The sequence below is a fragment of the Xiphophorus maculatus genome, chromosome 8 (assembly GCF_002775205.1).
Source record: "Xiphophorus maculatus strain JP 163 A chromosome 8, X_maculatus-5.0-male, whole genome shotgun sequence".
NCBI classification, from domain to species: Eukaryota; Metazoa; Chordata; class Actinopteri; order Cyprinodontiformes; family Poeciliidae; genus Xiphophorus; species Xiphophorus maculatus.
The window spans coordinates 1,257,421-1,284,167 of record NC_036450.1 but is presented as its reverse complement, the minus strand read 5'-3'; the positions used below and the strand labels follow the sequence as shown (position 1 = coordinate 1,284,167).

Sequence of the window (26,747 nt, the reverse complement as noted above, 5' to 3'; positions counted from 1 at the left end):
AACTGAATCTGAACTAAGTCTGAACTGAATCTGAACTAAATCTGAACTGAATCTGAACTGAATCTGAACTAAATCTGAACTGAATCTGAACCGAATCTGAACTAAGTCTGAACTAAATCTGAACTGAATCTGAACTGAATCTGAACTAAGTCTGAACTGAATCTGAACTAAATCTGAACTGAATCTGAACTAAGTCTGAACTGAATCTGAACTAAATCTGAACTGAATCTGAACTAAGTCTGAACTGAATCTGAACTAAATCTGAACTGAATCTGAACTAAGTCTGAACTGAATCTGAACTGAATCTGAACTAAATCTGAACTGAATCTGAACCGAATCTGAACTAAGTCTGAACTAAATCTGAACTGAATCTGAACTGAATCTGAACTAAATCTGAACTAAATCTGAACTGAACTGAATCTGAACTAAATCTGAACTGAATCTGAACTGAATCTGAACTGAATCTGAACTAAATCTGAACTAAGTCTGAACTGAATCTGAACTAAATCTGAACTGAATCTGAACTAAGTCTGAACTGAATCTGAACTGAATCTGAACTAAATCTGAACTGAATCTGAACCGAATCTGAACTAAGTCTGAACTGAATCTGAACTGAATCTGAACTAAATCTGAACTAAATCTGAACTGAACTGAATCTGAACTAAATCTGAACTGAATCTGAACTGAATCTGAACTGAATCTGAACTAAATCTGAACTAAGTCTGAACTGAATCTGAACTAAATCTGAACTAAGTCTGAACTGAATCTGAACTGAATCTGAACTAAATCTGAACTGAATCTGAACCGAATCTGAACTAAGTCTGAACTAAATCTGAACTGAATCTGAACTGAATCTGAACTAAATCTGAACTAAGTCTGAACTGAATCTGAACTAAATCTGAACTAAATCTGAACTAAGTCTGAACTGAATCTGAACTGAATCTGAACTAAATCTGAACTGAATCTGAACCGAATCTGAACTGAATCTGAACTGAATCTGAACTAAATCTGAACTGAATCTGAACTGAATCTGAACTGAACTGAATCTGAACTAAATCTGAACTGAATCTGAACTGAATCTGAACTGAACTGAATCTGAACTAAATCTGAACTGAAACTGAATCTGAACTGAATCTGAACTGAATCTGAACTGAACTGAAACTGAATCTGAACTGAATCTGAACTAAATCTGAACTAAATCTGAACTGAATCTGAACTGAATCTGAACTGAACTGAATCTGAACTGAAACTGAATCTGAACTGAATCTGAACTAAATCTGAACTGAATCTGAACTGAATCTGAAACTGAACTGAGTCTACCAGAGGGTTCACATGTTTCATCAGACAGAATGCTAACGGTCCATTAGCTTAGCAGCTCCAGGTAGGTCACAGGTACTTTGCCTTTCTCGTTGCCCCGCTCTCCAACCAGCCAATCAGGATCCATTCCTGGTACCGTGTAGACAGTGATGACCTGGACAGAAACACAGGAAAACGGGTCAAAATAAATAATAATTAAAAAAAAAAACATCTAAAACTGAAGCAAAGTTTCCAGAAGGAGCTAACTGACAGAATGACCAGGCAGAAATCAAACACCGGCCCTTTAAATGTATCAAGCACAGCGTCAAAGAAATCTGAACTTGAAATTGGGCCTCTGTCTCTTTAAGAAGCTTCTGCTCTTTCTGAAACTTCAGCATCACAACACAAGCTTAGAGAAAACGATAAAAATCTGTTAAATATTTAACTAATTTAAAACACTGACCAGGAAATGGTTAATGATGTCATTATAATCTAGATTCTGTTGGGATTAATCCAGATTAAAGTTATTGATCCAACTCACTGTTATTATTTGTATCAATTTACTTAAACAGAAATAAAACAGCAGCAGCGAAACAGAGAGAGAGAGCTGAGCGTTTTCTATGAAAACTCCCCCTAGTGGCGGGGGGAGGCATTACCAATCGATCCCAGAACAGGAATAAAACGACTAAAAATAAGAACTTAATCTTCTCACTGTATTTACATAGGGGGATTTTTTTGCGTATATCAAATAGTGTGAATTAATTAAATTACATTATTTAATATTTAAATAATTTTTTACAGTCAACAGCTGAATATAATGTTTTCGTTCCCAGACTACGTTTCCCATCAGTCAACATGTTCGAGAACCACAGAATAACCTGATCAGTTTGTGGATATCTAGTTATTCTGCGGTTCTGGTCGGTGGTCAGGGTCGGGTCGGGTCGGGTCAGACTGACCTCGTCGGCCAGCAGGGACAGTTCTCTGGCGTCGTGAGCGTCGTAGTCGTACAGAACCTTGGCCTTCCTGGAGCCCGAGGCGCCGGGAGACAGGCGGCCGGACGGGAAGGCGGTCGGAACCGGGTCGGGGCCGGAGGGCGGCGGGGGGCCGACGGCTGAGTTCGCACATCTGCAGCAAAACAAGCAAATAATCCCAGAAGGTTCAACCGACCCGACCCGATAATCTGAACCAAAGAACCGGCAGATTCAGAACCATGGAGCCAACAGAGAAACCGTCTGATCTGGTTCTGATGGATCAGCTCCCCGACCCAGAAGAACTGATTGGACCCAGAGGAACTGACTGGACCCAGATGAACTGACTGGACCCAGATGAACTGACTGAACTCAGGTATCTGGAGCTGTTTGCTGATTTTTCAGTCATATTTTCATCTCATTACTCATTAATTTATCAATTTGAAACTAATATTTTGTTTCAAACTAAATAATGATTTGAACTAAATAATAATTCTGGCCAATAAAAAGATTTAAAAAAACAACTAAATGTCATTAATATTTGATATGAATGTTTCCTGCCAAACTAGTTTTAAACTGATGATATTTTAAGTATTAAACTTCAGTAAAGATGTTTTATTGATGACTTTTCTACTCGGAAGTGTCTGAATGTTAGAAATTATCATTAAATTAATTTAAATATGTTATAAATTACCATTAAATTAATTTAAATATGTTAGATATTATTATTAAATTAATTTAAATATGTTATAAATTATCATTGAATTAATTTAAATATGTTATAAATTATCATTGAATTAATTTAAATATGTTATAAATTATCATTGAATTAATTTAAATATGTCAGATGTTCTGAGGTAAGGTCTGACAGAAGGTGGCGCTGCAGCGCCTCACCTGTTCAGCTCCCTCTGCAGGTCCTGCATGTAGTGATGACACTGAGCGAAGTACGTGGCCTGAGCCTCCGCAAAGTCCTGCAGACACCTGAGGTGGTTCAGCTGGAGGAAGAGGAGGAGGAGGAAGAGTTAGGATCACACAGAGGAAACAAAAGCTCTGGAGTGGCCTAGTCAAAGTCCAGACTTTAATCTGAATCAGGTCATTCTTGTTGGAAAACTGTCCAATATGAATTAAACCAATTCATCAAAGCAGAGCAGGTCAAAGGTCATCCAGAGTGTGGTTAGCGACTCAGCAGCAGGTTGAGGGTGTGAATACTTTTTCACTCAGGTTGGGTCGGAGACATTCGGTTCTTAAATCAGGAGAATCCAACTGATTTTCATTCAGGTCACATCCAGACCCTGAATGACCTCAAAGGTCAAAAACGGTCAGAAAGTTTCAGATTTATCAGATTAAAACGTTTTAAACTTTCACAGTTTTTACATCTGATCAGATTCAGACATAAAGAAATGAAAACCGATAAATAATATCTAAGCATCTGTTAAATTAAAGTTGGATCCATGTGGCTCACTAAGGCGGACCAGATTTGGCCCACGGGCCTCGAGTTTGACACCCGTACCTTTAAAATGTTACAAAATATGAAAAGAACCTGATCCACAGTCACACACTGTGACTCATCAGGTTCACCTCCGGACCGGACCCGACCGGCGCCTCTGACTCACATGTGTGCTGCTGATTCCCTCCAGCAGCAGCCGGGTCACCTCCGCCTGCCGGTCGAACTCCGTCTGGGCCACACGCAGCTCCAGCTCCGCCTGGGGGGGAGACGCACATCACATCTGACCCAAAACCAACGTAGCATGTGTCGGGAAACTGGTGGTGTTACACACACACACACACACACACACACACACACACACACACACACACACACACACACACACAGACACACAGAGACACACACACACAAACACACACAGAGACACACACAGACAGAGACACACACACACACACACACACACACACACACACACACACACACACAGAGACACACACACACAAACACACAGAGACACACACACACACACACACACACAGAGACACACACACACAAACACACAGAGACACACACACACACACACACACACAGACACACAGAGACACACACACACACACACACAGAGACACACACACACACACACACACACACACACACACACACACACACAGAGACACACACACACAAACACACACAGAGACACACACAGACAGAGACACACACACACACAGACACACACACAGACACACACAGACACACACACACACACACACACACACACACACACACACACACACACACACACACACACACACACACACAGAGACACACACACACAAACACACACAGAGACACACACAGACAGAGACACACACACACACAGACACACACACACACCCTCCCCGTTATCTGCGGCGGCCTCACCTTGTCCACTTCCTCGCTCAGCAGCTGAGACAAACAGAACCAGAGAAACGTTTCAGATTAAATCCGCAGCTCGACTTTCCACCATGAACCACCCGAACTGGCCCGTTGCCATGCCGACACAGGGAACCAGGTCAACTGGTTCAGATGTGGTGGGTTTCCACACAGGCTCACATATTTACATACACCCCAAAGAAGACGGAGTCCTCCATCTTTGATGATCCATCCACTTTGTGGCAGTAGAGCTAGCAAGACATCCCTCAGCATGATGCTGCCACCACTGTGCTTGATGAATGGTACAGTGTTACTGTGGTGGGCAGCGCTAACCAAGAATCACAAACATTAGCTATACTAATGCTAAAACACCAATATAATCATAAACTGTGAAACTGCTAATGCTAAAGAGCTAATCATGAAACTAGCTCAGCTAACGGTAAAGCTCTGTATCACCATGGTGACCATCGAGTCCCTCCGGGATTTCTGGCTGTTTTATTGATTTTTTAAGATCAGAATCTGATTTTCTGATGCTACTTGGAAATAATTTTGCATGTTTATATTTCGACATTTTTCCTCATTAAACTTCTTCCAGATTCTAGAGGAGAAAAAACAGATCAACTTTTTAAAGAACTTAAAAAGCTCGGTTTGTTTCGCGCTGATCACAGACGATGACCTGACTTCAAATAATGCTGAGGTAGGAAATACCGCCACCTGCAGGTGGGAGTTAGAACTGTTTACTGTAGAACTACAGCAATGCATTCTGGGTAAACAGAAGGCTAACTACCTGTTGATTATCATACCATCACAACAAAACAACCAAATTAACACTGGATACTGGAAAAGTTATTTAGGAGAAGCTAAGCTAAATGTTTTCAGAATGCTAAAGTGCTAAGCTAAAAATTAGCTCTGTTAGCGGATTAGCATAAGTTATTAGTTAACTTCAGTTCTGTGTGTCAGAAAAACATTTTAGTAAAAGACGCTGAAGGTTTTTGTGAGGTAAGATGTTTTCATCTCCGTTCGCTGGGGAAATTTACACGTCTGAGGCACCAAGTCAGTATTTTTCCTCTGAATCACTGAGGTTTCTGTTTCTCCTCTGGGTAAAGGATGAATCACAAGGATCCAGAAAGTGAGGATGAATCCATAATGAATGGATGAATGGAGACGTCTGATCAGCTTCAGGATAATATCTTCAGTCAGATGAACAACATGGCGGCGTCTCGACTGGACGCTTCAATGGCTGATCGTTTTCCAGGAGCATGGCCGACCTGGGAGGGCAGATCCAGATGTTCAGCTGATCCAGATGTTCAGCTGATCCAGATGTTCAGCTGATCCAGATGTTCAGCTGATCCAGATGTTCAGAAACTGCTGCAGCTGAACTTTCAACTACATTCTGAACAAACTGCTGCAGCTGCTGGAGGTTTACAGCGCCCCCCTGTGTTAAACACATGCAATTACACTGCAGCATGAAACTAAAAATAATCAAGATAAATCTATGAGCCTCTTATTAATGCTCTTCAATTCAATTTAAAAATACTTTATAAATCCCAAAATTAAATGTCATTCAAATATATTTAAGACTCCTTGTGGATGATGATGCTGTAGCAGTCAGTCTCACACCGTATATGAAGAGGCCTCTGACTGAAGACTGACTGTTCTGTCATGCTAACAGCTAACATGTCCTGGATCCACTGAAGGAAACGAGACAAAAACCTCTGAGAGGAACTTCCTGCTTCACCAAAGGAAACTAAACGTCAGATTTCAGTGTTGGAGGATTTCTCTTTAGTCTTTGGCTAAAGAACAGGAGCCATTTCTGCTGCTAGCGCGAGGCTAACACATTAGCTTTGGCTGTATTTACCCAGAATGCTGTGCGCTGTAGTCCACTTCCTGCTGTTGAAGCGGTCTCCGGTCCACTTGGCGTTCACATTCAAACTGAACCCAGACCGAGGTTTGGAGGACCAGAGGTCAGAGGTCGATTAGCGTTCACACCTCACCAACTGAACCGGACTTTGACTAGGCAGATGGACTGGAGTCCTGTTAGAACCGACTGGACTCTGTCTGGTTTTTAAGCTTCACTGAACGGTTCTGATCTTCAGTGTTTCTCAGAACTTTTCTGTAGATTTAAAAGTTTCTCTGACTCTAAAACCAACAAACTGGACCTGCTGTTCTACCACCACCGGTTCTACGGGACACAGATCTACTCCGTTTATCGGGCCAACCTTCCTCTGCGCCGCCGCCGCCGGGTCGGCCGCCGGGTCGGCCTCCAGGCTCCAGCTTTCCCAGTCGCTCTGAAGCCGCATCACAGAAACAAACTGGAAATCAGAACAACTGCTGGGAGATTTACACCAGATTAACTCCACAAATTAAAACTAGTCCTGGAATAATCCCACATCTGATCCTAATCATCACTTATTCATCAGATAATCCAGATTATTCTAAAAAATGAATCAATATGCTCTGTTGCTAATGTTAGATCATTTAACCACTTGGTAGATTAAAACAGAAATCGGTACCGGCCGAGATCGGATTCAGCAGGTCGGGTTTGTAAATATCTCTGATCGGCCCGAAACCCGGAATCAGTGCAGCACAATCAACCAAACAACCAACAAAATCATCTAGAACCTTCAGCTCCAACCAGAACCAGGTTGGTGCCGACCCGGAACGGCAGTAAAACCAACCAGAACCCTGAGAGATTCTGAACCAGGACTCCTGCAAAGCTGGAAACGACGCATCAGAACCACCCTGAGCATTCCTCAGGATGGTTCAGAACCAGAACCATCCTGAGGAATGCTGGGTTGCTAAACGATGACATCATCGACAGCACTGGGACTCGCCCAGTGAAACCAGTAAAGCTTCTCACTGGTGAGCAGAAACTTCCTGCAGGCCGATCCGACCCGTTTCATGATCAAACTGTAAATAATAAAACGTGAAACTGGATTTATTTTCTGATCCTGGAGGATCTGCAGCAGGTGGAACACTGTAAAAACTAAAAACCCAACAATAATTAAGATTTTCACTTCTAACCTGGAAAAATGTTTTTAAGTGAAATCATCTGCCAGTGAAAGTATTGCTTTTTAAAACTCAGTATGGAGAAATTATTGATTTAAAAGCAGCTCCTATATGTTGCTGAAAAGTTTGATCTTATTTGACATTTATTCAGATATTTAGAAACTAGACTGAAATACTTATTAACATCTTGTGTTTTTGCATATAGATTTGACAGATTATTAAAATCTCTGCAGAAACTCCTGTTTATATTTCGCATTCCAGAGGTGTCTGGAATGTGACGGACTTCCTGTTTGTGAGCCAATCAGATAGCGGCTCTGAGCCGCCCTCTCACCGCCGACGCGCTGGCCGACAGGACGTAGTTCCTCGGCCGCGTCTCCTGGAAGTCTGGAGTCGCCTGGAGACAAAAGGAGAAACTTTGTTTCATTTCACGTTTCAGTTGAATTAAATGAAAAAGAATCAGAAAGAAGCGGAAGGCAGGAGGGGTAAATCTGGAGGGTAATGTCGCCATCTAGTGGACAGCGACGGTACAACATGAAAATTAATACAAATATTTGCAAAATACAGAATAAAAAAGTGTAAAAATCCTATAAATTCTTAAATATTTGTAATATTAAAATTAAACAGTAAGAAATTTATTTATAAAATACAAATATAAAATAAAGACATTTCTGTCAATAATGTATAAAATACACAATAGCACAAAAAAAATTGTTAAATTAAGTTTTTAAAATAGCTTAATTACAAGTTAGAATTGTTTAATGTTATAAAATATCTCATATTTCCTGCGCTACAGCCCATCATAAATAATTGATCTGCTGCTGTGACTCAGCAAACAGACTCTAACATCTGATTGGTTGATCAGCACAACAATAAAATAATAATTAATTTAAAGTCAGTGACAATCAGAAGAGGTTTGTCTGGTTTGAACTGGTGTCAGAACTTCAAATGAATCAAATTATAAAAAGATTTTAAATAAAAGAATAAAGATGAACAGAATAAAAGAGAAAAGCAACAAAAGAGGCCAAATCTAAACCATAAAGTTGATTTTTTTACAGTGTTGTTTTGTTGCCACCAGGTTCTGATCAAACCTGGAGCTCCAGCAGCAGCACAGCGCCACCATGTGGGGGAGCAGAATAACTGATGTTTCTATTATTATTTTATTTGAGGTTCTGGCCCGGTAAGGCGGCTCGGTTCTGGTCTCACCGCTGCCTTGGCTTCGGCCTGCTTGGCTTTCTTCAGACGGGCTTTGCAGATGTCCAGGTCCAAACGCCGGTTCTCCAGGAGCCGCCGCTCCTTCTGCAAGCACAGACAGAACTGGTTCTGACCCGGTTCCCTGGTTCTGATCCGGTTCCCTGGTTCTGATCTGATCCGGTTCTCTGGTTCTGATACTAAAGGTATCGGAAGTGAAGAAGTGCATCAGGGCTTTTTCAGTTTTTGGGTCGTTTCTGTCTTTGGGTTTAGGAACCGGATCAGAACCCAGAGAAATTCTGATCCAAACGGGTTTAAAGCTGCACTAACTTTTATTAAAAATATCTTGTATTATTTATCATTATTATTATTTTATTATTGATTATTATTTAATATTCTATATTATTTTTAAACATATTGTAGCATATTCATAAGAATAACAATATTCCATATTGTTTTTCAATATAATTGGATTTTGACCAATCAGGTAAAGGCTCATTTTTCCTCAGAAGATAATTAAGTACGACTCAAAAAGAGCAGGTAGGCTGGAAATTGTAGTTGTAAGTTGTTTATATTTGCAATGTGAATAATATATATACATATTTACAATATTATTGGGAACATCCAAATGGCCATTAGCAACATAAAGGAAAAAAATAATTAAAAAAAACACAACAACAAAGGAAACTAAATCAATCAATCAGTTGTTCCCAAAGTTCCACACCTGTTAGTCCATTCATCCCAAATTGGGATCAATTAGGGCTGAACAAGATAATTATACTGTGTTTGGTTCAAATCCTGGTAGGAAACTGAAGTCTTCCATCACAATAAAAGAGTGAATTCTTTCTCTGGCTCTATGTTCGGTCTTCTAACTCGCCACCAACCTGGTCCTCTAACTCGCCACCAACCTGGTCCTCTAACTCGCCACCAACCTGGTCTTCTAACTCGCCACCAACCTGGCCAGTTCCACCATTTTATCTCCCTTCTGGTTCACACCAGGTGGCTCCTGCAGCTCCACTCCAGCTAATATACCTAGCAGGTAGCGCTGCAGCGGTACATGTGACCCCAGTACTCAACCGCAGTTGTCTAATTAATAGTCTCGTGAGAATCGCCAATCATTCTATTAAAAGCATCGCGAGGTTTGAGATATAAAAAGGTTAAAAGACTGGAAAATCGGAGGAGGAGGAAATAAAGGTTAAAATTTACAGCCAGGTTACAAAATGTTTCCCGTATTTATTGAAAGTGTCTTCATGTTGTGACAAATCATCTGAAATAAATAAAAAATATAAACTAATCTCCTCTGCCTCCTCCCAGTGCTAGAAACAACCAATCAGATCCAGGAGGCGGGTCTTAGTGCCGTCAATCAACCCACCTCCTCCCTGGCTCTCTGCTGTTAGCATAGCCTGTCATGCATGCTAAAGCTAGTTAGCTTAGCAACCCATGATGACAGATAAATGGTTTTCCTGTAAAAATTAGTTGTTTCTCTGCCATTAGTACATTTAGCAGAGAGTACATGAGGATGATTGACAGCACTAAGCCCCGCCTCCCAGCTCTGATTGGTTGTTTTCTTCAGACTAGCAGCTCATGGTCCAGATGATCTGTTTTAACAAATATGTAAAAAGAATATATTTTAAAAGTCACTGCAGCTTTAAAGGAGGACAGAGGACAGGAACCGGACCGGATCAGAACCGCAGGCGGTCCAACTCACAGAGATGGTCCTCCAGTCTCCCTCCAGGAAGTTGCGCAGCGGCGACAGGAAGGTGACGGCGGCCGTGTGGAGGAACTCCCGCTCGGCTCCGCCCAGCTTCCTCTGGTACTCTCCCACCGTGATGAGGGTGGTACCTGCAGCGGGTCAACAGAACCGGGTCACACAGAACCAGGTCCGGTTCTGATGCATCGGGACCGTTCCTCACCATACGGGGTGTCGGCTCCGAACTCCTTGGCGGCGTCCAGCATGAACTGGCCCAGCAGTTCGGAGTTGGTGGTTCTGGACGGAAGCTTCCGGTCCAGCTTGTCGTAGATGTACTCCTCGATCCGAGCGCCTGGTTCCGGACAGGAACGGAAGACAAGTCAGAATCAAACACTAGAAATATTTATAGAAACCAATTAAAATCTCCAGGACAGTCAGAGCCCAGGTGCATGCTGGGAAATGGAGGAAACTCCTACCTGTGTGATCGACTGAGGCATGAAGGAAAACAGAAGTTAGATGTTAGAACAGAACCGGTCCAGTTCACCAACAACCTGGAACCCTTTAAAAGGTTCATTTCCACCAAAAGTCACCAGGAACTTCAAAACGTTTCCTCCAGGAAGTGAGGTTTTCAAAATAAAACTGATCAAGCTGAATTTTTAAATGATTTCTACCAAAATTTCAACATTATGGATAAATGACATGCAGGAGTTCTGAATCTGGATCCCAGCGAGGATTAGCAGCAACACAACAACTGGAGCTCTTCTTCTTCTTCTTCTTCTTCTTCTTCTTCTTCTGGTTTCCAGCAGGAACTGCAGCTAATGTGGTTCCTGGATCTGCTGTTAGAAGTTCTGTTACCTCCTGATTTACATGTAAATTATAACGTCAACATTAAATTGGGTCAATGGTTGTAATTTTTCAAGGCAGATATTCAAACTAATGGTGGGAATTTAGCATTAGCAAAACTAATGTTTTGATTAGCGCTTCAGCATTAGCTTCCATTAATTACCATGTTAGCGTGGCGCTTTAGCATTAGCTTCAGCTAAATACCATGATGGAGAAACTGGGCCACTTACTCGGGTTGGGCTGCAGCAGAACCTCCGTCTGTCTCAGGATCTTCTCGGTCCAGTTCTTGGTGGAGTCGGCTTTGGCCAGCAGGTTCTCCAGGTGAGGGTCCAGTTCGGTCTTCTCAGCCTGGCCCAGTTTCTCCTCTGTGAACTGAAACACATCATGGAGGTCAACCGGCAACATGATGGAGGTCAACCAGCAACTTCCTGGAGGTCAACCAGCAACATGATGGAGGTCAACCAGCAACATGATGGAGGTCAACCGGTAACTTCCTGGTGGTCAACCAGCAACTTCCTGGTGGTCAACCAGCAACTTCCTGGTGGTCAACCAGCAACATGATGGAGGTCAACCGGCAACATGATGGAGGTCAACCAGCAACATGATGCAGGTCAACTGGCAACATGATGGAGGTCAACCAGCAACTTCCTGGAGGTCAACCAGCAACATGATGGAGGTCAACCGGTAACTTCCTGGTGGTCAACCAGCAACTTCCTGGTGGTCAACCAGCAACTTCCTGGTGGTCAACCAGCAACTTCCTGGTGGTCAACCAGCAACTTCCTGGAGGTCAACCGGCAACATGATGGAGGTCAACCGGCAACATGATGGAGGTCAACCAGCAACATGATGCAGGTCAACTGGCAACATGATGGAGGTCAACCAGCAACTTCCTGGAGGTCAACCAGCAACATGATGGAGGTCAACCGGTAACTTCCTGGTGGTCAACCGGCAACATGATGGAGGTCAACCAGCAACATGATGGAGGTCAACCAACAACATGATGGAGGTCAACCAACAACATCATGGAGGTCAACCGGCAACATGATGGAGGTCAACCGGCAACATGATGGAGGTCAACCAGCAACTTCCTGGAGGTCAACCAGCAACATGATGGAGGTCAACCGGTAACTTCCTGGTGGTCAACCAGCAACTTCCTGGAGGTCAACCGGTAACATGATGGAGGTCAACCAGCAACTTCACAGAACAAACCAGCGTCTGAACATGTGGGTTTAATTTCCTGTAATCTTCTGAAGTTCTCCAGCGATTCTCTTCAGAGCTTCATGTGCAGAAAACTAAAAACATTTAGTTTTTGTAAATTAAAGGAATATAATCTGGAGAGATTCTGGTGAGTCTGTGTGGATTACAGCCTCACTTCCTGTCTGACAGCAGAGACCTGGTCAGGTTTCCTGCTGCTGTAGCTCATCTACTTCAGAGTTTCTCTTTTATTCAGAAATGTTCTGCATACATTGATAATAATGAGCTTCTGTAATAATATTTGAGCTTCTGTACATCTATTCTTCTATTTTATCTCCACAGTTCCTGCTTACTGGATATTTTCTCTTTTTTTGGACTGATTCTGTTAAAATCCCAGTAGAAAAGCAGTTTCTGCGTCTCTTTCAGTTTGACACCATCATTACATGTCAACAGCCAACAGTCTTCACCTTGTTTAGATAGCTAAAGGCACAGAGCTGGGGGAAAAATCCTGTTTCCTCCCCCTAACCCAATGATGCCCTGGGCAAAGAGCCGTTTTCTCCACATTTTAAAAACCTCCTCCTCCTTCTAATTGCATCAAAATGTTACCGAATTTTAGAATAAATCTTCCAGATTATAAGATATAAAATTCATAACACCAGATTACAGCCAGCCTGAGAATCGGAGCCGTTGGTTAAATCAGCTGTTTTGTGAACGGAGTCTGGCTGCGGGCAGCAGCAGGATTCTGCTGGTGTCACATGAGTGATGGAGCTGATCACAGCCATCAATAATGGATCGAGGCAGGACGGACCTTTATCGGCTTACAGCTGCTGCTCCTCTGAGCAACAACAACCAGGAAGAACCGCAGAAACCAGTAGAACCGGGACCAGCCGGTACCAACCGGGTCCACACAGCCAGCCTCCCTCACAGCGGGACCTGGAGCTCCAATGACCGGCGACGGAGCCCCATCACCCCGCAGCCCGCCGCTGCTGTACCTGCACGGCCCGGGTGAAGAACACCCCCGCATCGGAGGCCAGCTTCTTCACGTTGAAGTCCATGGCGCTGCGCGGTTCTGGCTGCCTTTGTTCCCCCGGATCAGCTGCTGATGGAGCGGAGGAGACGCAGAGCTGCGGCCGTAATCCGCTCCGAGGAGGAGGATCGGAGATCAGCTGGCCGCCCTGCGCTTAAAGGGACAGGAGGGCGGGACGGGGGGGCCGGGGGGGGGGGGGGCTGCTGCCCTGCAGCCGGACTGGCTCTGCACGGACCATGATACAACAAATACATAGAAAACATCTATAATACATTTATAAACTATAAAACACCAAACATCTATAATACATTTATAAACTATAAAACACCAAACATCTATAAAACATTTATAAAGTATAAAACACCAAACATCTATAAAACATTTATAAACTATAAAACACCAAACATCTATAAAACATTTATAAACTATAAAACACCAAACATCTATAAAACATTTATAAACTATAAAACACCAAATATCTATAATACATTTATAAAGTATAAAACACCAAACATCTATAAAACATTTATAAAGTATAAAACACCAAACATCTATAAAACATTTATAAACTATAAAACACCAAACATCTATAAAACATTTATAAAGTATAAAACACCAAACATCTATAAAACATTTATAAACTATAAAACACCAAACATCTATAAAACATTTATAAACTATAAAACACCAAATATATATTATCTTATTTTATAAATGCCACATTTAACTGCAGCTCTCTGACATTTTCCTAATAAAACTTTATGATCTGTTATAAACTGTCGTTGACTGAAGCAACCTGTAGCTTTATGTTTTATTTTATTATTGTACTGCAGATGCTACAGCTAATGCTATCAAAAGTGATATTAATGAATCAGCTGTCCATTTTTAAATAAAGTTTATAATTATGTTAAGTGTTTAGCTGCTTCTTGAAACCTAGATCATTGATTCTAGAGCAGCGTCGTGCTGCAGACCTGCTGTCTGGATGATCATTCTCTCTGGTTCTGGATCCAAACAGCTGGAAGAATTTTTACTTTTATACTTTCAGGCGGTTTCTATGATGATGTGTAACCATGGCAACAAGATTTCTCTTTTGGTTTTACAAGTGGCATCTTATTGGATGCAGAGCAAAGGGAGAAGGAGGAAGTCTAAACCATCGCCTTCGTATCTCTACTCTAACATCAGAGATTTAAAGAGGAGCAAAAGCAAAGGAGGAGGATTAGCAGAGCTAGCTAAAAACTGATCTCTGCTGCTGGATGTTGAGCTCTTAGCATGTTAGCATGAGACTGCTATACACCAACAGTCTTCAGTCAGAGGCCTCCTCAGATTCGTTGTAGAATTGACTGCTACTGGAGATCCACAGCAGGAGGAACGATCAGCTTCATTGTAGGCTCTGTGTACTTTATTCTGAAAGGACTAAACGTGTCGTTTCCTGATGGAAAGTAAAGCTTAAAACATTCTTAGGAAGAGAAACTGAACTTTGTCTAGTTTTTGGTCGCCATGTTTAATCCTGACCTTTCCGACTGTCTGGGATGTTTAACGTTTTGAAGAGGCCAAAATCCGCCTGCTGAAATCACTGAGGGGTTTCTAATAAATAAAGATGCTAAATAATTTTATTCTAAATCTTTCATTATTGTCGTTACACTGTAGGTTGGTGTAGCTGACATGTTGGAATGGGGCGCCCCCAAATGAAAATCTGCTCGGGGCCCCAGAGAGCCTCGGACCGGCCCTGGAGCGGCTCTGCTCCAGGTTTTAACTCCTAAATCTCCAACATGGCCGCCTTGCTGCCGGCGTGCTGTTAGCAGCGCAGCTAGCTGCTCCGTGATGACAGCTACCGGAAGTGGGAGCGGAGGAAGAGGAGGAGGAAGAGGAGGGGGTGGAGTCTGTTTGTTGACATCGGGACGAAAGCGAAAATCAGATGATTGAGGACTGAAAACAGCTTCACTGAGCCCGTCACCAGGACACGAAGCCCAGGTAGGCTCCGGCACACCTGCCAGAACCCGGACCGGGCCCGAGCCGCGGTTCTGCCCCGCTGACCCGGTCCGCCAGCCGGTCTGATCCAGCTCAGCTGTCCGGTTCTGTTAGCTCCCTGCTAAGTTTGGCTTGGAAAGTCAGCGCTAGCAGCGAGCTAATGGTACCGTGAACCCGAACCGAGGGCAGAATGAGGCGGACAGCCCGAACCGGTCCGAACACCAGCTACTGCTCTTGACCCGGTTCGGTTCTGCTGGGTCACAGGTTCCGTTTCAGTTTGCCAGCAGCTAGCGGCAGCGGCTAGCCTGCTAACCTGCTGCTAACTGTTTCTCCTTCAGTTCATCTCAGTGTTCAGAACCGAACAAACCGGGTCACCGAACTCCTCGGCTGGTTCGGACCGACCCGGAGGCTCCGGATCAGATTTATTCATTATTAAAAATAATCTTAGATGATTCCTGAACATGGAAGCAGCAGAAAGGTTTCATTAAGGTTAATGATTAGTAATCTGATTAAGATTGAAATAATCTTTAGATTTGACTTTCAGCTCATGTTGTGTTTTAACAGCTGAGTGACTGTATTTATATTATAAATGTCACGTTAATGTTTAATGTGACCTTCGCAGGAGAGATGATTGAACTTTTCCTCTTTCTGTGACTCAGACAGAAACTTCAGTTTGTTTAGAAAGTTAAGTGGAAGGAAAAATGAAACATTCGCCACTCTTCTACCATCTACAGAGTGAACGCTCTTCTTTAGAAAACATCTCAGCTCAGGTTGGATGGAGAACATCTGAAGACAGTTTCCATGTCCTGGACTCAGGGCTGGACTTTGACTAGGCCATGCTAACCCATGGATCTGCTCTGATCTAATCCATCCCATAATATTCACCCCAGTCTCAGGTTTTCCTCCAGGACCCATCCATGACCTCTGACCTCTGAGTCAGACTCAGTTGTTTCAGAATCCTGATGATGATGATGATGATGATTTGATGTGTTAAAATTAAAAAGTATTTTATTTTTTGGTAAAAAGTAAAAACACAATAATTACAACTTTAATCCTAATATTTTAATTTTATTCTGTTAATAATTTAACTTTATTAACAGAATAAAGTTAAATTATAACTTTATTCTGTTATCATTACAACATAATTCTCATGTTATTCTGACTTTATTCTTTTAATATTGCATTTTTATTTTCATATTATTATGACTATTCTTTATGTGATCATCTATTCTTGTTATATTATAACTTTATTCTTAAATTATTACAAAATTATTCTGTTATTATTAGGATTTTATTCCCATATTATGATTTTATCCTGAGTTTGTTCAGATTTTCTTCTGTTTTTATGAGATTTTAAACTTTTTCTTCCGCTGGTTTTTAAACAACCTTAGAGAAACGACTTCCTGTTAATCTGGGATTAGCTGCAGATCATTTCTTCCCTCTTTAGAGTCCGAGGTTCTGCTGAAATCGTTTTGATCCCGGATCAGAGCCGCTGCTGCTCTGATGTTTAGTCAGTTTAATCGTTTGAAGCGTTTCAGAACATTTGGTTTCTCTTCCGGACCCTGACGTTCTGCCCGTCCTCCTTCAGGTCCTCTGTTCTGCCCGTCTCCGACCTGAGCCAGCAGCGCGGGGCGAACATGGCAGCCAAAGCGGGCGACGACCCGGACAGCCTGATGACGCTGGCCACCGTGTTCTGCCTGAGGAACCTGAGGAAGACCATGTGCTACCAGGGCTTCAGGAACAAGCTCTGCATGCGCGCCGACATCTTCCTGCCCAGCGAAATCTGCGACAAACTCGTCAACACGTACGCAGACCGCCGCTCGCCGCCTGGACGCTGTCTGTCGCCGCCGCCGCTCTGACTTCCTGTCCCCCGCAGGTACATGGAGCTGGTCCACACCGACAGCAACTTTGAGCCGGAGGAGAGTTTCTTCCAGCTGTTCTCGGACCCGCGCAGCACCAGGCTGACCCGGGTCCAGCTGAGGGAGGACTTTGTCCGGGACCGGGACCTGGAGGCCATCAGGAAGCAGGTGGAGCCTCGACTCGTCCTTCACACTCTGACCGTCACACAGGCTGCAGATTCCAACATGCAAATAAACTAATCTTAATTAGAAAATAACATTTTATTACAGAAAATGCAATAAACTAGCAGTCTGTTAATGCAAAATGTTTATTTTTTTATAGTTTTGGCTTAATCATTGTTCACTCAGCAAATTACCTTTTTTAGTAAACTCCAGTTAGCAATTAACAAATTAATAAATTAGTTGAGCATTATTTCTGTTATCAATTAATCAGATTAGTCGTTGTAATCCAGACTTTCTGAAGGTTTTCACTCTGGTTCTTCTGCAGAGAAATTAGTTTTAGTTTGTTTACAGTGGAGCTAAGCTCCGCCCCCTGACCAATTTAGACAGATTCCAAAGTGGGCGGGGCCTAAACACACTGAGGGGGCGTGGCCAGGACAAGAAAACTAAAAGAGTTTCTCTTTATATTTACTGACTTTTTTCAACATAAAGCGACTAGAGACAAATTTAGTGACTTTTTTCAGTTACTGGAGACTTTTTATGGCGACATGTGAAACTTGTGACTCGCCACCAGGGGGCGTGTCTGAAGGTGAGGCTGTTTCAACCAATAGAGAAATTCACCTGCAGTACCACCATTCAGACCATAGAGGGCAGTTTGAGACTGAAATGTTGCAGAATGAAACAAACTTACAGAAAAATGTCACATTTTGCTCAGTAACGTAGAGAAATAACCTCTAATGACAGATTGAGTCAGTTTATCTGGTTCACTGGCTCTAAATCTGATCTAGATTCAAGTTTCTAGTTTAAGAATCAATCAGGGAATTTTTCCCAGTGAATAATTGTTTTCATCAGAGATGCACAGATTCAAAGCTTCAGATTTTACTTTCATTAAAATCTGAAGCTGATTTTTTATTTTGAATTAAATATGAACATTTAAAATGTTTTTATTAACATTAAAAACAGCTAAAAGAGGGTTTATAGATTATTGATCTGACCAACAACTGGCGCTTTTCTGCCAGTTTAATGTTTTACAGAACCAGTATAATGTCTCAGTATAAACCAGTATAATGTCTCTAAAACCAGTATAATGCCTCTAACACCAATCTAAACCAGTCTAAGCCAGTATGAATCAGTTCAAACCACTATAAACCACTATAAACCAGTCTAAACCAGTCTAAGCCAGTATGAACCAGTCTAAACCAGTCTAAACCAGTATAACACTCTGCCGTCTCTCCCTCCAGGACCTGATCGAACTCCACCTCACCTACTGCAACAGCCTGTCGTCCCGCAGCCTGAAGACTCTGTCCAGCTTCAGAGAGACTCTGGTGTCTCTCTGCCTGTTCGGCTGCAGTAACATCTTCTACAGGAAGGGCGGCGCCCCGCTGGCCTGCACCGAGGACTCCGAGGACGAGGACGAGGACGTCCCGGCCGCCCGGCAGGCCCCGGAGACGGACTTCAGCTTCCGGGGCTTCGACCGGCTGCGGCTGCTGAACCTGGGCCAGCTGCCCGACGACGTGGAGGCGGAGTCTCTGCTGCGGCCGCTGCGCTCCGTCACCGCGCTGGACCTGTCCAACGTCCGCCTGCAGGGGGCGGCCTTCCTCACGCAGTGGAGGGAGCGGCTGGCCTCGCTCGTCCTCTACAACGTGGATCTGTCGGAGGAAGTGGTCGGCACCGTGCTGGAGCTGGGCAACCTCAGGTAGGAGGAGAGCATGCTGGGAAATCTGGAGATGAAATAATCTCCTGGTTCATCAGCTGGGGTCAGGGGTCGGGGGTCAGGGATCGCTTTTAGTTTCACCGTGATTCAGTTCAGAGCGTCTGATCCTACAGGAAGTCCTGATGCTCAGCCACTTCCTGTTCCTGTCCACCTGCAGCTGATTTAGATCAACCAGAAAACGCAGCAGGTTTAAATTATTAAGTTTTTAATTTTATTAAATCAGTTATAAATGTATAATTTACCCAGTAAAACATAAACATGTTAATCTGCCTCAGATTGAGATTTAATTTAACTTTAATCTCAATCCTCTCTGAGATCCAGCAAAGATTTTATTCACATTCTGAGGATTCGAGGAGTAAACTGGAACCAGTATAGGATCTACTGAGTGTTTACTGGTTAAACTGGAACCAGTATAGGATCTACTGAGTGTTTACTGGTTAAACTGGAACCAGTATAGGATCTACTGAGTGTTTACTGGTTAAACTGGAACCAGTATAGGATCTACTGAGTGTTTACTGGTTAAACTGGAACCAGTATAGGATCTACTGAGTGTTTACTGGTTAAACTGGAACCAGTATAGGATCTACTGAGTGTTTACTGGTTAAACTGGAACCAGTATAGGATCTACTGAGTGTTTACTGGTTAAACTGGAACCAGTATAGGATCTACTGAGTGTTTACTGGTTAAACTGGAACCAGTATAGGATCTGCTGAGTGTTTACTGGTTAAACTGGAACCAGTATAGGATCTGCTGAGTGTTTACTGGTTAAACTGGAACCAGTGGAGGATCTGCTGAGTGTTTACTGGTTAAACTGGAACCAGTATAGGATCTACTGAGTGTTTACTGGTTAAACTGGAACCAGTATAGGATCTGCTGAGTGTTTACTGGTTAAACTGGAACCAGTGGAGGATCTGCTGAGTGTTTACTGGTTAAACTGGAACCAGTGGAGGATCTGCTTGGTGTTTACTGGTTAAACTGGAACCAGTATAGGATCTGCTGAGTGTTTACTGGTTAAACTGGTTTCCTGATGTCATGTCGGGGTTTGTGGTGACTGTGTGAAGCAGGTAAACTGAGTAGCAGCTGGAAAACGTCCTGATTACCAAACCAGTTGAACCAGTTGAACCAGTTGAACCAGTGGCTCCAGCTGCTGTAGATGTTCTTACTGAAGCAGAACCGGCCCAGATTCTCTGGGTTTTAAAGCTTCTTGCTGGTTTTGTTTAGTTTATCATGGTCATCCTGTTCACACCCTGACCTCTGACCTCTGACCCGGCTCTGCAGACATCTGGACCTGTCCCGGGAGAGCAGGCGGAACGTGAAGTTCAAGATGACCCGGAAGATCCTGACGGTTCTGGTGCAGCGGCTGCTCCACCTCGTCTCCCTGGACATCTCCGGACACATCATGCTGGACAACTGCACCGTGCCGCACTTCGAGGAGGCCGTGGGCCGGCCCAGGTGGGTTCTGGTCTCGGTTCTGACCCGGTTCCGGTCTGGTTCCGGTCCGGTTCCCCCAGGTTAACGCCTGTCTGTCTCCTGCAGCACCGAGCCATGTAAGAGCAGCATCTACCCGCTGCAGGAGCTGAAGAGGCCGCTGCAGTTCCTGGGCCTCTACGACACGACGCTGTGCAACGTCACTCACATCCCGGCCTACAAGGTACCAGCAGAACCAGAACCGGCTGGGTCACTGACCCGTCACTTCCTGCTCCACCGCAGCCAAAACAAACATCAGAAACAAAAGATTAGAGTTTAAATCTGCTGTAAAAAAATCTGATTAAACTTTAAAACTGAATAAAACTCAGATTGAAACTGGGATAAAGTTTAGTTTAAACCAGATTTGCAGCTGTTTTAACTGACTGGACCAGTTCTGGACCGGTTCTGCTGACCTCTCCTCTGTGTTGCCCTTTGACCCCTCAGGTGACCGGGTCAAAGAATGAGGATCAGGTTCTGAACGCCATCGAAGCCTACACTGAGTTTCGCCCGGAGCTCGCCCACAAAGCCATCAACCAGCTGTTCGACATCGCCCGGATACAGCACTGCAGCCAGCTGCTGCGGGCCCTGCAGGTCAGAACCGGGTCAGAACCAGGCCGGAACCAGAACGCCGCCTCCGCAGGCCTTCAGGTGTTTCCTCTCCCTGTGTGCAGCTGGTGATCGCCGCCCTGAAGTGCCATAAGTACGATAAGAGCATCCAGGTGACGGGCAGCGCGGCGCTCTTCTACCTGACCAACACCGAGTACCGCAGTGACCAGAGCGTCCGCCTGCGCCGCGACGTCATCCAGGTGGTTCTGAACGGGATGGAGCAGTACCAGGAAGTCACCGTAAGTCAGCGGGGGCGGGGCCAGAGCCAGGGGGCGGGGCCACGGTGCTGAGGCGTCTCTCTGCTGCAGGTGCAGAGGAACTGCTGCCTGACGCTCTGTAACTTCAGCATCCCGGAGGAGCTGGAGTTCCAGTACAGCCGGGTCAACCAGCTGCTGCTGAAGATCCTGGAACCGGCCCGGCAGGACGAGTCCATCCAGAGGATCGCCGTGCATCTCTGTAACGCGCTGGTCTGCCAGGTGGACAACCACCACAAGGAGGCCGTGGGCAAGATGGGCTTCGTCAAGGTAACAATCCACCTGTCAGGGTTACCAGGAGGGAACCTGGTTTAGCTGGGTTACCTGAAGGGTCACCGGGGTCACCGGGGTCACTGAGGTCACCAGGGTCAGGGCTGGGATTAACCTGTAGTGAACTGAGTTGTAGTTGTTGGTTGTGCTGTTAACTGAGCTCTTCCCCTCAGACCATGCTGAACCTGATCCAGAAGAAGCTGCAGGACCGAACGGTGAGTCTCCGCCCATCGGGCTCCAGGTGTGTGTGTGTGTGTGTGAGTGACGGTGTGTGTGTGTGTTTGCTGCAGTGTGACCAGGTGATGGAGTTCTCCTGGAGCGCGCTCTGGAACATCACCGATGAGACGCCTGATAACTGCCAGATGTTCCTGAACTGCCGCGGCATGAGCCTCTTCCTGGAGTGTCTGGAGGTGAGGCGCCACCTGGAGGACACGGGCTGAAGAGCAGCAGCTCTGAACAGTCCATGTCTTACCTGGTTCTGATCCGCAGGAGTTTCCAGACAAGCAGGAGCTCCACCGCAACATGCTGGGGCTTCTGGGTAACGTGGCGGAGGTGAAGTCTCTGCGGCCGCAGCTGCTCACGCCTCAGTTCATCACCGTGTTCAGGTGAGAGTCCTCCGGCCAGCAGGGGGCGGCGCGGGGGCGGCGCGGGGCGTCCTAACGTTGTACCGTCCCACCGCTGCAGCAACCTGCTGGAGAGCAAGGCGGACGGCATCGAGGTCTCCTACAACGCCTGCGGCGTTCTGTCCCACATCATGTTCGACGGGCCCCAGGTGTGGAGCATGGAGGAGCCGCGGCGCGACGCCGTCATGGACAGGATGTGGGACGCCATCCAGAGCTGGGACGTCAGCTCCCGCCGCAACATCAACTACAGGTCAGGGTCAAAGGTCAATCAGTAGTGCAGGAGCTGCTTTCTATCTCTAGCTAGAATCAGTCTGTATCTTTATTTGCAGTTTCATTCTGATCAGATTTTTTTTAGGTTTTTTGTTGTTTTTTTTGGCGCTGAGGATCAAACCTTCAGTCGGTGTAGAAATGCAGATCTAGATCTGTTATTAGAAGCCGTTTGAGCTGCCTGGTGGTGACGGTCCGGTCTGACCCTGCAGGTCGTTCGAACCGATCCTGCGGCTGCTTCCTCAGAGCATCGCCCCGGTCAGCCAGCACTGGGCCACCTGGGCGCTCTACAACCTGGTGTCCGTTTACCGTGAGTATCCGCTGGTTCACCTGATTATCACGACAACATGATGGCTGCTGGGAAAACGCTGCTGCTGCTGCTGCTGCTGCTGCTGCTGCTGCTGCTGCGCCTCACACTGCAGCTCATAAAACCTCAGATTTACGTAGAACGATCCGATCTCTTTAGCTTCAGATGCTAACGGTGTTTAACTGATTCCATGGTTTATTTTTGTCTGTTTCCGTCTGCAGCCAGTAAATACTGTCCGCTGCTGATAAAGGAAGGCGGCGTTAGTCTTTTGGAGAAAGTTCTTGAGCTGGAGAGTTCCCAGCCAGAGACCAAGGAGATGGCGAGGTGAGACTCAACTTTTATTTGAACCTTTAGCGTCGCTCTCTTTCTGGAGCAACAACAGAGTCATCTGCATAAAGACGAATCAGAAGGAGTCGCTCCTAAAACCTCACTTCCTGTTACCTTAAAGTGGCAGGAAGTACATTACAACCAGGGATCAAGTAAGAAACACTGCCCCCTGCAGGTGGGAGTTAGCATCACTTCAACCCAGTGTTTTGACTATTTCTGTGAGAAACTTGAAATAAAGTCACAGTTATTAATTAGTCTTTAAAAAAATTATAAAACCTTTTATTTATTTAATTTGTGAATTTCCACAAAAACCTGGAGGAATTGTCGAAGGTTATGGTTTCCTGTGTGTTGATCTGCAGAGTCAGCAGGTCCTGGTCCTGGTTCTGGTTCTGGTTCTGGTTCTGGTTCTGGTCCTGGTTCTGATGGGTTTATAATGGCCGTTAAAAACTTCAATAAAACAATTCAATGCTGCAGAGTGAATCTTTATCTGTCACGTTTTTAAGTTTGCAAACCTTTGGGATGAAAGACAAGCTGCTCAGTCAGCTGCAGTAACATTCATGCCCTTTGACCTTTGTCTCGCCTCATCTCAGCCACATGCTGGATTCATTGGGACTTTATGGGGCAGAGCAGCAGGAAGACAAACAGTCAGAAGCTTCCTGCTGGTTCTGTTTCTATTTGGACCAACCAGGAAGCAGCTTGGGGCGCGGAGCCGTCAGGAGGTCCTGATCGACCAATCAGAAGCCGGCTTTGATAAACTTAGCCATGTGACTCTAAAGAGGCAAAAATAACAACAAAGTTCTGTGATTTCTACCCAAAATGTTCTTGAAAATCTGAGAAACGAGTTTAAACCAAACCTGCAGCTGCTGCATAGTCAAAGTTTCTGACATGAATATAATCTAATGAAGTGGCTGAGTTTATCACTTAGCCGTATTTCTGTCACTGTTTTTATGCACATTTTGAAATATCACAGCAGAAAAGTCAAAATAACTCGGTATTGTAGAGACCTGCGCCCCCTGCAGGTGAGACGGAAACAGGTTTACTGAACATTTCCTGTTTACTCCAGCCAAAACATCTGACTCTGTGTAGCCTGGTTGGTCCGGTCCGGTCCGGTCCGGTCGGGTTTTTTCTGTTTTTAGCAACATTTATAAATTTTGTTTAGTTTCCCGGGACTCATTTTGGCGCCCCCTGCTGTTTTCCAGGAAGGTGATGGAGCAATGCGAGAACTTCAAGGAGGATCCGATGGAGACGAACAACGGCCAGGAGGCCAACTACGGCCAGAGAGGCTGAGCCAGAACCAGAACCAGAACCAGAACTCCCCGTCTGCAACGGGTCCAGCTGAGGAGAACCGGCTGGTTTCTGCTTCTTTTCCCGTTTCCTCTTGTTTCGTAGAGCAGAGCGACCTCTGAACCCGGACGCATCACAGGAGCCGCCATGTTGGGTCGGGAGGGCTGCGTGTGCGTGTGTGTGTGTGTGTGTTTGTGTGTGTGTGTGTGGAGGAGTAGCACAGATCTCCAGTTCTCAGATGGGACTGGTGTTTCCTCCTCTGTTAGCGCCTGCGACCCGGTCCGACCCGGTCCGGTCCGGCGCTGGACTCGTTGTTAAATATGTAAATATTCAGTGTGGGTTTCTCCTTTTACTGTGTGGATGTTTTATAAACGGCTGTAAACACTCATGACTTCACAATATTTAAACGGAAATGATCTGCTGTCGGCGCCGACCAGCCACACCAGCAGCCCTGGACAGAACCAGAACCGGAACCAGTTAAAACCAATGGAACCAGTTAAATGTCTTGAACCAGCAGACAGTAAAGCTCGTTTCCGGGTCGTATCGGGTTTCCTTTCTCTTCCTTCCTGTTCGTCTCGGTTCTGTTGGTTCCAATCTGAAGAAGAAACTGCCGAGTCGTTCTTAAAACGCCAAGTCACTGGTTGCCATGGTGATTCCCGCCGTAGCTGAGGAGACAAACGGTCACTGTGTGAAAACTGAACATGTTTTGAACTGTGAGAACCAGGCTGAACAGAACCATCAGGTCCGGTTTGTCCAGAACCAATCAGAGTGGGCGTGGCTCTCTGGGCTCTGATTGGTCAGAAACCAGGAAGTCCTGGCTGGAAGGAGACAGAAAGACTCGGGTCGGAACCGTCATCACTCTGAACTGGAAAGCGGATCAGACAAACTCCCTGTGACCCGGTTCTGATGGTTCTATGGAGCGGACGGCTGAGGTCCAAACAGAACCGGGTTTCTCATCCGTCTGATTAAAATCATGTTCATATCTGCAGTTTGGTGAATTTCTGGATATTTCAGTGTAAACGGGGAAACCCGTTTGGACTCTGATCTGGTTCTGATCCAAACGGAGTCTCAGAGATTCGGTTCAAGCCTTCGCTCTTAGAAAGACAGCTGGCATGTCTGAATAATCCAGAATATCTGGGATTATTCCAGAGATCTGAGAACAGATTAGTATGAAACAATAATAATGTTTATGAGATCAGAGACGACGGTCCGATCCGGTCCGGTCCGGTCCGGTCCAGAGATGCTCCTCCATCTTATTTTGGTTCTCAGAACTTCAGTCGGGTTAAATAATCCCGTTAATCCCAGAACCTTCACCAGGATTTCTCTGTTTTCTGATTCCCTTCCTGGTTCTGTTGGACATTTTTCTCTGATTTCTCCACTTTGGGTTTTGGTTCCTGGTTGTTATTGGTTCTGTTATTGATCCGATTGCTCTGATCAGGTGTTGATCAGCTGCTCCGGCTCCAGAGACCTGCGCAGTATTTGGACCCAGCAGCAGCAGAGGAGCGTTTCCGTCTGGTGAACAGGAAACTGGACTGTTTGTGATTATTTATGGGTTCTGGTTTCATCCTGATGATGTTTCTGTTCATTTGTTCTCACTGCTGAAGAGTTCGATCCCAAATGAAAAACAAACGGTTCCGTTTCTGTTGATCCCAGTAGCTTCATGACTTTAATGTAAAAATATGAATAAGCAATAAACATGGAGTGGTTAAACAAGCCGCTGCTTTTGGTTTATATTCAGCTGAGATTCAATAACAAGTTAATAAATTACAGCAGCAAAAATAAAATAAATGCTGAATTTAAATGTTTATCCTGATTCTTACTTACACATCTAACCTTTGACATTCATTTTCACATATAACTATTTTCAAAACTCAAAATGCTCATTTTTTATGAAATAGTTTGAATAACATTTTTAATCTATTAATAATGTCTAATGTTCAGAATTTCTGCTGAAAGAGTGTGGTTTAATTTTTAATATCTGAATGTTTAGCAGCAAAATTAAACTAAATACTTTTCTGTCCAACCTCATTTGTTTCTGATGAGTTTACTTCATTTTATTAAGTAA

The 26,747-nt window shown here is 44.6% G+C and overlaps 2 protein-coding genes across 3 annotated transcripts; one reads left to right on the top strand and one right to left on the bottom strand.

The window, feature by feature from the left end:
- Nucleotides 1-1,237: 1,237 nt before the first annotated feature.
- On the bottom strand, nucleotides 1,238-13,715 carry sh3glb2 (SH3 domain containing GRB2 like, endophilin B2). 2 transcript variants are annotated; one of them, XM_014472792.2, is made up of 12 exons: nucleotides 13,543-13,715; nucleotides 11,587-11,728; nucleotides 10,990-11,001; nucleotides 10,737-10,865; nucleotides 10,532-10,665; nucleotides 8,839-8,931; nucleotides 7,967-8,029; nucleotides 4,636-4,659; nucleotides 3,878-3,967; nucleotides 3,159-3,259; nucleotides 2,253-2,421; nucleotides 1,238-1,471 (listed from the first exon to the last, which is right to left on the bottom strand). In XM_014472792.2, exons 1-12 carry the CDS (start codon nucleotides 13,603-13,605, stop codon nucleotides 1,364-1,366), a joined length of 1,128 nt encoding a protein of 375 aa, XP_014328278.1. In that variant the 5' UTR covers nucleotides 13,606-13,715; the 3' UTR covers nucleotides 1,238-1,363. The 2 variants fall into 2 exon arrangements, with proteins under 2 accessions (XP_014328278.1, XP_023193591.1); XM_023337823.1 differs by lacking the exon at nucleotides 10,990-11,001.
- A 1,663-nt stretch (nucleotides 13,716-15,378) lies between these two features.
- On the top strand, nucleotides 15,379-26,395 carry zer1 (zyg-11 related cell cycle regulator). Its single transcript, XM_005809751.2, has 16 exons — nucleotides 15,379-15,548; nucleotides 17,134-17,349; nucleotides 17,422-17,572; nucleotides 18,805-19,259; nucleotides 20,556-20,729; nucleotides 20,814-20,928; nucleotides 21,189-21,335; nucleotides 21,416-21,589; nucleotides 21,659-21,874; nucleotides 22,048-22,089; nucleotides 22,165-22,284; nucleotides 22,364-22,479; nucleotides 22,559-22,747; nucleotides 22,977-23,074; nucleotides 23,293-23,395; nucleotides 24,598-26,395. Exons 2-16 carry the CDS (start codon nucleotides 17,183-17,185, stop codon nucleotides 24,683-24,685), a joined length of 2,355 nt encoding a protein of 784 aa, XP_005809808.1. The 5' UTR covers nucleotides 15,379-15,548; nucleotides 17,134-17,182; the 3' UTR covers nucleotides 24,686-26,395.
- Nucleotides 26,396-26,747: the final 352 nt, after the last annotated feature.